General features: G+C 37.8%; 1 protein-coding gene across 2 annotated transcripts in view; it reads right to left on the reverse strand.

Moving 5' to 3' along the window:
* Positions 1-12,224, reverse strand: part of CNTRL (centriolin) — a 138,409-nt gene that overhangs the window by 76,714 nt on the left and 49,471 nt on the right. For both annotated transcript variants that reach the window (XM_004483561.4, XM_058302462.2), the window contains exons 12-13: positions 5,173-5,326; positions 3,902-4,122 (exon numbers count right to left, since the gene is read on the reverse strand). In XM_004483561.4, coding sequence (XP_004483618.2) covers positions 3,902-4,122; positions 5,173-5,326 — 375 coding nt within the window. The remainder of the gene's footprint in view (positions 1-3,901; positions 4,123-5,172; positions 5,327-12,224) is intronic.

Genomic DNA, 12,224 nt, shown 5'->3' on the forward strand with positions numbered 1-12,224 from the left:
TGAACAGAGGTGATGGTAATACATTGTAGTGAGTATAATTAACACCATTGATTTATAAATGTGATTGTAGCTGAAAGGGGTAGTCTGTGGATTTATTATTTCAATTTAAAGGAAGCTAGAAAATAATGTAGGGACTGTCTAACAGTAATTTTGGAGGTGGATGAAGATTATGGTTAAGAATGTTCTTCCTTTACAAAGTGTTAAGTATATGGTGATATGTAGGAAAATTAAAACCAATGTAATTTATGGATGATAGTTAACAATTATATTGTAACATTTTTACAGCAATGACAAAGATGATATATTGATTCTAAGGGATAACGATAGTAGGGCATTTTCCTTTTAGAGTAATGAAAACATTCTAAAATTGACTGAGGTGATGACAATACAACTTTGTGATGAATCTGAGAGTCACTGAGAGTACACTTTGAATGGATTGTACAAAGCATGTGACTGTTTAACACAATGAATCCTGTAGTGGAAGATGGACTATGGTTATCAGAACAAAGAAAAGAACTAAAACAAGTATATAATACTAATACAGGGTGTTATCAGCTGGGTGGTTTGAGGGAAATACACAAAATTTAAAATATTGGCTATAGTCAGTAGTAACGTTTTGATGATGTTCTTTCTTTGCAAAAATTGTTTTGCAAAAATGCAAGGTGTTGGTGGTGGGATAATATATGGGAACCCTTTATGATAATATGCATGTTTGTTTTAAAAAAGACACAATTTTATGCAGGGCATAGAGGAACATGTTAAACATCACTATTAGGAAATAACCAGGCAAATCCAGAACATGGACTCCGTAGAGGATTACTGGCTTAGACTACATACTAAAGCTAAAAAAAAAAGGCATTCCTGATTCTTGGGTCAACTGAAGAAGTCTGAATATAGTAGATATTAGATGAAGTTAAGGAAATATGATTGATTTTCCTAAATGTAATAATGGCATTGTAGGGCAGTGGAATGGCTCAAGAGATTGAACTCCCTCCTACCACATTGAAGGTCCCGGGTTCGGTTTCTGATGTCTACTAGAGAAGATGAGCAAGATTGTGAGCTGGTGCAACATGCTGGTGTAGCAAGCTGACACAACAAGATAACGTAACAAGGAGACACAAAGAGGAAACACAGTGAGAGATACAATAAAGCAGGGAGCAGAGGTGGCTCAAGTGACTGAGTGCCTCTCTCCCACATGGGAGGTCCCAGGTTCGGTTCCCAATGCCTCCTAAAGAGAAGACCAGTAGACAAAGTGCACACAACAAATGGACACAGAGAGCAGACAGCGAGCACAAACAATAAGAGAGAAAGGGGAGAAAACAAATAAATAAATAAAATCCTTAAAAATGGCATTTTAGTGATGTAGGCAAATGTCCTTTTGTTTAAGAGATGTATGTTGAAGGGATGTAGTCATGTTGTCTGCCACTTTCAATTGAACTGTTCTGAGCTTATGTTAGAAAATATCCTTGTTCTAAGAAAACATATGCTAAAATAGCTAGGGACAAAGATGTATGATATCTGCAACTAATTCTCAAAAGGGTTCAGGAAAAAAATTATACGAGATCATATAAAAAATATATGAGAGAAAAAGAGAAAGCAAACATGGTAAAATGCTAATGGGTGAAGCATATATGCACCTTTTTGTATTATCCTTGCAACTCTTCTGTAACTTATAAATTTTTGCAAAATAAAAGTTTAAAAAATAAAATAAGAATTGGACAACACTGTTATTGGCAAAGACGTGGTGTGATGGTAGCCCTCATGATGCTGGTGGGAATAGAAATTGATAACTGCTAAGGACAGTGATTTGACAAAATCCAGTGAAACTAACAATTCACATACTCTCTGACTCACAGTTCCACTTCTGAATCTAGTCCTTATATCCATCTGTGTTCAAGAATGGTTTTTCTCACCATTGTTTGTAAGAGCAAAAGATCTTCACAGAATGATTTTGGTTTTCAGAAAATGGTTCTATGATTTTCAGAGAATAAATAAATACATGTATGTATATACAATGGAATACTACATACATCAATAAAAATAAACGGGAGTGGATGTAGGTCAAGTGGTTGAGCACCCGCTTCCCATGTACAAGGTCCTGAATTCAGTACCAGAACCTTCTAAAAAGATAATAAATAAATAAATAAAAATAAACAAACTAGAGCTTCAAGTAGCAAATGTAAGTAATTTTCAAAAACAAAATATGAGGGAAGAAAAGAAGTGGCCAAAGAATATATACACTGGTAATTTTTATATAAAATCTTAAAATCATGCAAAACAATATAACATATTGCTTATGGATGAATATCAAATATAATAAAAGAACTGAGACTCAGAAAAATGATAACCACATTCAGGATTTTGTTACCTCTGGAAGAGGGATTCAAATATATTTGTAATGTTTGATTTCTTAATCTGGGTTGGAGGACATGCTGTCAAATAATATTTTTGATATTTTTGTATACCTAAGAAATTTCATATTATTAAAATAAATTGATACAGATTTCTGGAGGCAGCCTTATTGAGAATGACATTAGGAAATCTCTGGTCCTCATACATAACAGTTTGCCAAACAACTAAAACAGAGCAAGTGAAATCCTTGAACCAGGTGGTCAACAGTCATACAGGGAATGGTATAACTTACAATATTGTGTCTGTCTTGTTAGCTGTAAAATGATATCAAAACAACTGAGTAATAAGAAGAAATATGCATGTTGTGTTAATTCTGATGCACAAATAATAAAATCTGAACACTTAATACAGCATTTGTGGGAAGCAGATTTGGCCCAACAGAGAGGGCGTCCGCCTACCACATGGGAGGTCCAGGGTTCAAACCCAGGGCCTCCTGACCGGTGTGATGAGCTGGCCCAAGCACAGTGCTGATGCGCGTAGGAGTACCCTGCCATTCAGGGGTGTCCCCCACATAGGGGAGCCCCATGCACAGGAGTACACCCTGTAAGGAGAGCTGCCCAGCACGAAAAAAGTGCCATCTGCCCAGGAATGGCGCTGCACATACGGAGAGCTGATGCAGCAAGATGATGCAACAAAAAGACACACAGATTCCAGGTGCCACTGACAAGAATACAAGTGGACACAGAACACACAGTGAATGGACATGGAGAGCAGACAACTGGGTGGCAGGGGCGGGGAAGGAGAAAGAAAAAAATAAAAAATAAATCTTAAAAAAATATATAGCATTTGTAATAGCTACAATTTCATAGACTTAAGAGTTATTTGATAAACACATTTTAGGATAGTCTCTCTCTTTTTTTTTTAAGATTTATTTTTTATTTATTTCTCTCCTCTTCTCCCACCCCCACCCCCGTTGTCTGCTCTCCGTGTCCATTCACTGCGTGTTCTTCTGTGACAGCTTCTATCCTTATCAGCGGCACCAGGAATCTGTGTCTCTTTTTGGTGCGTCATCTTGTTGCATCAGCTCTCCATGTGTGCGGCACCATTTTTGGGCAGGCTGCACTTTCTTTTGTGCTGGGTGGCTCTCCTTATGGGGTGCACTCCCTGCGCGTGGGGCTCCCCTACGTGGGGGACACCCCTGCATGGCCGGGCACTCCTTGTGTGCATCAGCACTGCGCATGGGCCAGCTCCACACGGGTCAAGGAAGCCCAGGGTTTGAACCGCAGACCTCCCATGTGGTAGGCAGACACCCTATCCATTGGGCCAAATCTGCTTCCCTCTCTTTTCTTAGTAAAGGTAAAACAATGACTCCAAACATATCACGGCAAAAGGAAAAAAGAAAAAAACAATTAAAAAAAAACCCACCAAATGGTCACTAATATTTTTTGCCACTTGAAACCACATGGATGCTAACTTCATTACTTAACTTCATTTGGTCATTATCTACACCCAAGGCTAAAGAAAACAGGCAAAATGAAACAAGCCATACCTTTCTCATATTTTCTGCATCCATGGCAACTATTTCCAGTTGGTTTCTCTCCTCCTCAACTTTGGTCAATCTCTGCAGTAATGTCTCTTTCTCATCCTGTAGCTTCTTGCACTCATTCTGGGCCTGAGTTGCCTGGCCTTTGACATTCCCCAGGTATTCTTGCAATCCACTGATGACACCTTCTAAGTCCTTCTTCAGGGCTTCATTTGCTGCTATCTGGCCTAAGCAAGATGGAAGGAGAGAAGGTAAAAAAATGGACAAGAAAATTCTTTCAAAATATATAAATAATTACTGCATTTAGTTTCCTTTGCTGTTTGTTACTAGCGTGGAGTGAAATTCTAAGATTTCAATTATTTCCTAAGCTTACTGACCATTTTCTTTTTTATGATATGGAAGTTTTTTTTCCTATTATTTATAATACAGGAGTATTAAGCAGCTTTACAATAAAAACAGTATGTTTTCATGGGCAATGGTTATAAAATTTCCAATTCATGCTGTAAAATAAATTTAATAATTTCCAAATAAAATAAAGAAAAATGTTCAGCAAAGCTGAGTTTCAGCTGCTAGGTGCACCAAACAGAAATATTACATATACAAGACTAATCTAACGCTGGCAGCATAAACATGTAACTTGTGGACTTAACAACAACATATATAAGTACCTACTATGTGCCAGGCACTTTATGAATACTATCTCATTTAATCCTCCCAACAATCTGGCTATATAGGTATTAGGGCAAGGAGACTCATAATCGAAAACAGAAGTAACTTGTCCAAGGTTGCCCAGCAAATAATGACAGAGACTTGAATCTTTTCATATAAAGCCCAGTCCATTGTCACTACAAGTTATCTTTCTCTTCTATTATCAGAATGTCATATTTGAATTTTCATTGCACAATTAAACCCTAATGCCCTTTCTACAAGTTCCTTATAACTAGACACTGAATGCCCTAATGGCAATGTGCTCTTTGTACATGAAGGATTTTATGTCACAGAAAAAGACAATCACATAATAGTTTATCAGTTTCATGTATTTGACTTCTTGACTACTGAATTGAAAGACCTGATTCACAAGGACATCAATGCAACAAAACAAAACTAAAATAAGGATTTTAAAATTTTATTAGATACTGCAAATATTTTCCTGTCAAGTCCTGGTATTAACAGCTGAAGCAAATTCAGCCATTATTTAGATTAATGCCTGCCTGGGTATCAACTGTCTTCCATTAATATTGAAATTGATTTACCTTAAAGCGTAATTAAATTCTCACCTTCTGTAAGTTGTTGTTCAAGGTCCTTAATCTCTTCAGTTTCCCTAGCAATTCTAGAAAGTATCTCATCCAAACGGCTTTCAAGTTGTTTGTACTGCTTGTTCATAATGTCAAGCTGTTGTTCTTTACCTCTCTTCTGGGCCTTCATATGGGACTGAATTGAAAAAAAAATCATGAACACTCCAAATTCTTTAAACCAGGGGTACTTAATCTTTTTTGCTCTACAGACCCCTTTGCCAGTCAGGTAAAAACCACAGACCCCTTACTAAGTCACTATACTGTGTATTATTTAATAAATATATCACACCCACATTGACACATCTCCACAAGAATGTTTTTTTGAATTTCAATTCAAGCTCAGGGGTCCCTTGTTAAGAATCCCTGCTTTAAACTCTTTTAAAAATAATAATCTTTAATTTTTACAGGAAGACTAGAAAATAAAATTTCACTTTATTTTATTTAAAATTGTATTTAAATTTATTTAATAGGATCAGAGAAGTTAAGGGATTTTTCCAAAGGCAGAGGTAGTAGGTAATAAAGCTAAGATCAGTATTCTTCACACTACATCAAAACAAGTCTTTTAAAAAGGGTTTTCAAAAAGTAAACTACATATACATATATTCATAGAAAGACTTAAAAAGTATTCCAAAATTTTAACAAAGATTATATCTGGAATGAGTACAGGTTTTTTTCTGAGTTCTAAAAATAGATTTTGAAAACGTTTTATAATAGACAAGTATACCTCCTTGGTCTGGGGAAAAAACATATTAAATGCAGTTTTTTAAGGAGGTACTGGGGAATGAACCTAGGACCATGTACATGGGAAGCAGGCGCTCAACCACTAAGCTACATCCACTCCCAATGAGAGTTGTTTTTTTCATTTATTTTATTTTTGTTTTTAGGATATACCAGGGATCGAACCGGGGACCTCATACAAGGGAAGCAGGCACTCAACCACTTGAGCTACGCCTGCTCCTTTGTAAGTGCACTTTTTAAAAAAGGTTTCTTAGAGGAAAATATTGAGATGTAAAATACATACTTACTTGTAATTCATTTTTATTTTTAATTTTTAAAAAAGCTTTAAATTACATAAATGTCATATAAAAGTAAAAGCAATTTTCACATGCCACTCCCCCTCCCCTCCTACACTTTCCCATATTAACAACATACTTCATTAGGGTGGTACATTTCTTACAATTGATGAACTCATATTGAAGCATTGCCACTAATCTGTGGACTATATTTTACATTATAGCACATTTATTTTTAATCCTTTGTACAAAGAAACATTTTGCTGGGAGCAGAAAGGGCCTCAAAGACCATTTTGCCCAATGATTTTCAAGATGGAGGTCCCATGGAGACATATCCCCCCACAACTACACATATCCTAGATGAAAAACAGAGTGCACACATACCCATAGACCCTCCCATACCCTCATCATTACATTAAGAAGCCACTGTTACTGAAAGGAGTGACTTATATTTCTCAGGTACACTGATGGAAAAATTGAGAATCACTGATCTAGTCTAACCCTGCATTTTACAAATGAGAAACTGAATTTCAGATCCATCAAATGACTTGCCCAAGAACTCTGGTTAGTGATTCTAAATTTCCATCCAAGAAGAAGGAAGGTACAGGTCTCCTTAGGCAACTGTTCCTATGGAAACAAAATAATTCCCCAGAGAACCTTTACGCTCTTGTTCACACCCTCTGACGGCTCTAGTTTGGCTTCACAGGAAAGGAATAGAACAATAAATCAAGGGAAAGTTAGCAGGAGAGAGAATTAGATCTCAGCCTAAACAAAGAACAGTGGATCAAGGTTCTCATGTCTAAGATCCACTGGATTATAAAAGAACATTTCTCAATATCAGAGGGTTGCTACCTCTAAAAAACAAGAAATAAAAGTCTCTTCACTTTTGAAGAACAAATGAATGGCAGTTTGATTGGAAGCTTTATATTTTTTCTATTGGTAAATACTGATGAGATTTTCAAAACTCTTCTCCCTACATTCCCTAAATACTCATCCAAAATCTTTCTGGAAAGGTAACCGCATTAACAGCTTAAATTGTAAGTAAACTTAAGGTTTGTGGTTGAAGAAAGAAAAAACAAAAACAAACAACTATTACACTCACATCTCTATCAATAAATCTTTAAAATTCACTATTAAAAATTCCACTGAAACCTCTTTAATATACAGGGCAAAAAATTAGTTCAATATGCCAATGATGTGCATTAAACACATGGGAACAAAAGCAGATTCTGCGATTTTCACTTCTGTGGCTCACAAAAGAGTTGTAAAAACAGGAACTTACATTTCTGGCTCCTCCTCCTTTTATGTCCTTTTTAAAGAGTGAGAAAATGATCATACCTTAGCTTAGAATTTGTCCTGTTAAAACTGAGCCGTTGAGAAAGGAAACTGTGGGCGGAACACTTTCTCATGCTGTCTTCAAATTCATGTGCACTTCCCTCCCTGACAGCCACATTTTTGTAAGCGCCTGGGAGCCTCGGTTAACTTCCCTGGTTCGAACCACATTCCTGGCCGAGAGTGAGTGGCAGCCCAGCCTGTCCAATCACAAACAGCTTTTGCACGCAGGCCCTACCCTCCCAGCTTTAAATCAAAACACAGGAAGCTCCCGAGGGCCAATCATGCACAAACTTTACAACAGCTTGCTGCTGGCTAATTCCCACTAGGTAACTGTTACCTTTTGTTTCTATGGGGCATTTCTCAAAAAGGAAGAGCAAACGAATCTACCTTTATTATATTTTCATCTGTGTTCTGTGCTTCTAGCTATCACAAGTTTTAAAACTAAAATGGAATTTGATTTTAAATGGAATCTTTTCCTTTTGAAACCTGGTTAAATACTAAAATTTGCTGAAACCCTTACTAAGCTGGGCTCGTGCTAATTTTAAAATTAATCTCTTTAGATCTTTAATCTCTTTGGGGAAGGGATCATTGTAGAAGCAGAAGCATGGGCTCTGCATCTTCCTAAAACAGTGACTTTGGGCATATCATTTAATTTTTCTAATTTTCATCCTCTGCACACTGGGGAAAAAAATGTCACCAACCTTACATGGATGCTATAATAGAATAAAATTCCTCATCAGTATATACAAAATATTCAGCACAGTGCCAAGACACATCGTGGATATTTAATACATGTTTGCCTCCCGTCTTATCTTTCATCAGTCATATTGTGTTTTTTAATCTCTCAAGCTTTTACCTTTAAATTCTATTTGCTATTAGGAAAGACACTTTATCTGCATGCAGGGTATTCCACTCTTTCCTATTAGCAAATTAGAAAATGATGCTCCCTTTGGGTGAACAAATTTTAAAAAGATGTCATTTGGTTCTCAGACTATGGCTAAAACTTTAAGAAATAACTTTTAGTAGTTTTTTTGTTTTGTTTTTGTTTTTGATTTTCTCAATTCTTTTTTTAAAATCAATTTTATCAGTACATATTCATAGAGCATACAATCCATCTAAAAGTAAGGTCAATGTTATTTGGTATAATCACAGAGTTCTGCACTCATCACTTCAATCAATATTAGAGTTTTTTCATTATTCCAATAATAATAAACAAAAAACACACATACAAAAATACTCTACCCTTTAATAATCACCTCTCAATCTCTCTATGCTTCCCCTGCTTTAGCAGTTTTATTAAAACCAAAAAAATAAGAGAGGACTTCTAGGGAGATGATGGAATCAGGAATCAGTCCCTCCACCAGAAACTACTAAACAGGCAGAAACTGTCTGAATCAACTATTTCAACACTCCAGAGTCCAGTAAAACAGTGTACAGCATCCAGGGAACAGTGAGAGGAAGCAGCTGGTAAATTACAGTAAAATACCGGTGAACTGTGCTCTCTGGGTGGCAGTAACTGCCACCCATATGCCACTCTTTTGGTGGACAGTGGTGCAGACTGGTCCCTGGCATACCTTGCTGGTATCAGAAAGGGACATTAAAAATCCAGTTCCCCAAGATCCTGAGGAGAGTTGGGGAAGCCAATCGTGAAACACTGCTGTTGATTAGCTACTTCAGATTGCTGGGGCCCTGGTTCTGGGGGCAGCCATTGTTTCAGCCTGCCCCAGACAAAGGTGGCAGAGGGGACTTTAAAGACAGTAAGTATACTTCCTCAGAGCTGTGGAGGATAGTTGACAGATTGCATTTGTTGACCAGTTGCTGAGGCAAGAGAGCACAGCTTTGGGGAGCTGTGGAAGAAGCTTATAGTGCCCTTCCTGGTTCCTTCCTCATCCCTTCTCTAGGGCAGTTTGGAGCCTCTCCCTTTGTGGGTCCCTGGACTTGTTCCAGCTAGGAAAGCCTGACTTGGGAAACTCATCTCCAGAGTCACATACCCCTCCCAGAATTTGCCCTCCAGAGGCCTGAGACAAAGAAAGCAGTATAAGAAACAAGTGAAGTAGGTGGCCTGGGGCAAAGGCTTACCTGCTTTAACAGAGAGGGAGATGGTCTGTTTCCTGGAAGGCATAGGGGCATTCAAACTCCTGTAATCAAGGGAACTCCAAGGCCACTAGCAAGTACAAGCTTAGGAGAAGACATAGGCCCAGAAAAGACAGGGAGGACCCTGCACTTCGCATTTGCCTTGGACTAACCTTTCTTACAGGAGGGCTGAACTCTGATGGAAAGCACCAGCCAATTCAAAACCAATTTGTGGGAAGTGGACTTGGCCCAGCAGATAGGGCGTCCGCCTACCACATGGGAGGTCTGCAGTTCAAACCCCGGGCCTCCTTGACCTGGGTGGAGCTGGCCCATGCGCAGTGCTGATGCACGCAAGGAGTGCCCTACCACGCAGAGGTGTCCCCTGCATAGGGGAGCCCCACATGCAAGGAGTGTACCCTGTAAGGAGAGCCGCCCAGAGCGAAAGAAAGTGCAGCCTGCCCAGGAATGGCGCTGTACACATGGAGAGCTGATGCAGCAAGATGACGCAACAAAAAGAAACACTGATTCCAGGTGCTGCTGATAAGGATAGAAGCAGTCACAGAAGAACACACAGCAAATGGACAGAGAGAGCAGACAACTGGTGGGGAGGCAGGGGGGAAGGAAGGAGAGAGAAATAAATAAAAAATAAATAAATCTAAAATTAAAAAACCAATTTGTAAAGGCAGTGAAAGTGTGTTTTGCTAAGGTTTGCTTGGTTTTGTTAGCTCCTGACACGCAACAAAAATCTATCATATCACAAGCTGGATATAAGAAACACATCTCAGGAAGTAAATCCCATAGTTGTCATTTTAAAATATTAAAATGTATAGAGTGCAGAAAGATTACAGGACAAAGAAACAAGAAATGATGGCCAATTCAAAGGAAAAATTCCAGAAAACATTAACAAAGAAGACCAGACTGAAGACATACTGGACAAAGATTATTAAAAAATGATCTTCAATATAACCAAGGAGAATACAGAGAAAGAACTAAAGGATATCAAGAAAACAATGAATGAACAGTATCAGAATCTAATAAAGAGAAATTTAAGAAAACGAAACAAAAACTAAATGGAACTATTGGAGTTGAAGACCATAGTAAGTGAAATGAAAAATTCCCAGAAGGGTTTCAGTAGCAGATTGAAGATGGCAGAAAAAAGAATCAGTGACTGGAAGACAAGACAATTAAAATGAGTCAGACTGAGAAGCAGAAAGAAAAAAGAATTAGAAGAAGTGAAAGTAGCCTGAGACCTCTAGGCTACCATCAAGCATAATAATATATGCATTATGAGGGTCACAGAGGAGAAGAAAGAGACAAAGGGACAGAAGGAGTAATCAAAGAAATAATGGCAGAAAACTTCCCAAACTTAGTCAAAGACATAAATATGCACATCTAAGGAGCCCAGAAAACTCCAAACAGGGTAAAGCTGAAGGAAAATATGCCCCATCACATACTGATCAAACTGTTGAATGTAAAAGACAAGAAGAGAGTTCTGAAAGCTGCAAGAAAAAAGCAACAAGTTATGTATAAATGAGTCTCAATTAGATTAAGTCCCAATTTTTCATCAGAAATCATGGAGACTGAATTAGTCAGCCAAAGCGCTGCTGATGCAAAATACCAGTTTTTATAAAGGGTATTTATTTGGGGTAGGAGCCTACAGATACCAGGCCACAAAGCATAAGTTACTTCCCTCACCAAAGTCTATTTTCACTTGTTGGAGCAAGATGGCTGCTGAGGGCTGTGAGGCTTCGGGCATCCTGGATTCCTCCCTTCCAGGGTCTTGCTTCTCTCTGGGTTCAAGGTTCCTTTCTTCCTGGGGCTGGCTTCTCTTTCCTCTGTGATCTTACTCCTGGGGCTCCAGCTTAAGTCTTCAGCATCAAACTCCAACATCAGAAACCCCAACTCTATTCTTTGCCATGCCTTTTATCTGTGAGTCCCCATGCCCTAATCATAACTCAATCATGCCCAGGTACAGATTAGATTACAAACATAATCAAATATCTGCTTTTGGAATTCATAGCTGCATCAAACTGCTACAGAGGCAAAAAGGCAATGGGCTGAAATAATTAAAATGCTGAAAGAAAACAATTGCCATACCCCAAAATTTATATACAGTGAGAATGCCTTTCAAAAATGAGGGAGAGATTAAGACATTCTGAGATAAACAAAAGCTGAGGGAGTTCATCACCACTAGACCTGCCCTACAAGCAATACAAAAAGGAATTCTTCAGACTGAAAGGGAAGGACACTAGACAGTGGTTCAAAGTGGCATAAAGAAATAAAGACCTTGAGGAAAGGTAACCATATGGGTAGTTATAAAGGCCAATACTACTGTATTGTATTGCAGTATGTAACTCCACTTCTTACTTCCTACAGGTGCTAAAATGCATAAAAAAGTAATTATAAATATAAATATAAATGCCTTTAGACATGCAAAATACAAAGATATAATTTGTAATAAGTATAAAAAAATGGTGAGGGTTCAGAGAAATAAAGGAACAGTGTATGTATAGGCTATTGAAGTCAAGATGATATCAAATCAAATATCATTGTTATGTGTTTAGGATGTTAAACTTTAATTCCATGGTAAACACAAGGAAAATATACAAAACA

Source organism: Dasypus novemcinctus, chromosome 8 (genome assembly GCF_030445035.2).
Source record: "Dasypus novemcinctus isolate mDasNov1 chromosome 8, mDasNov1.1.hap2, whole genome shotgun sequence".
In the NCBI taxonomy this organism is placed as follows: domain Eukaryota; kingdom Metazoa; phylum Chordata; class Mammalia; order Cingulata; family Dasypodidae; genus Dasypus; species Dasypus novemcinctus.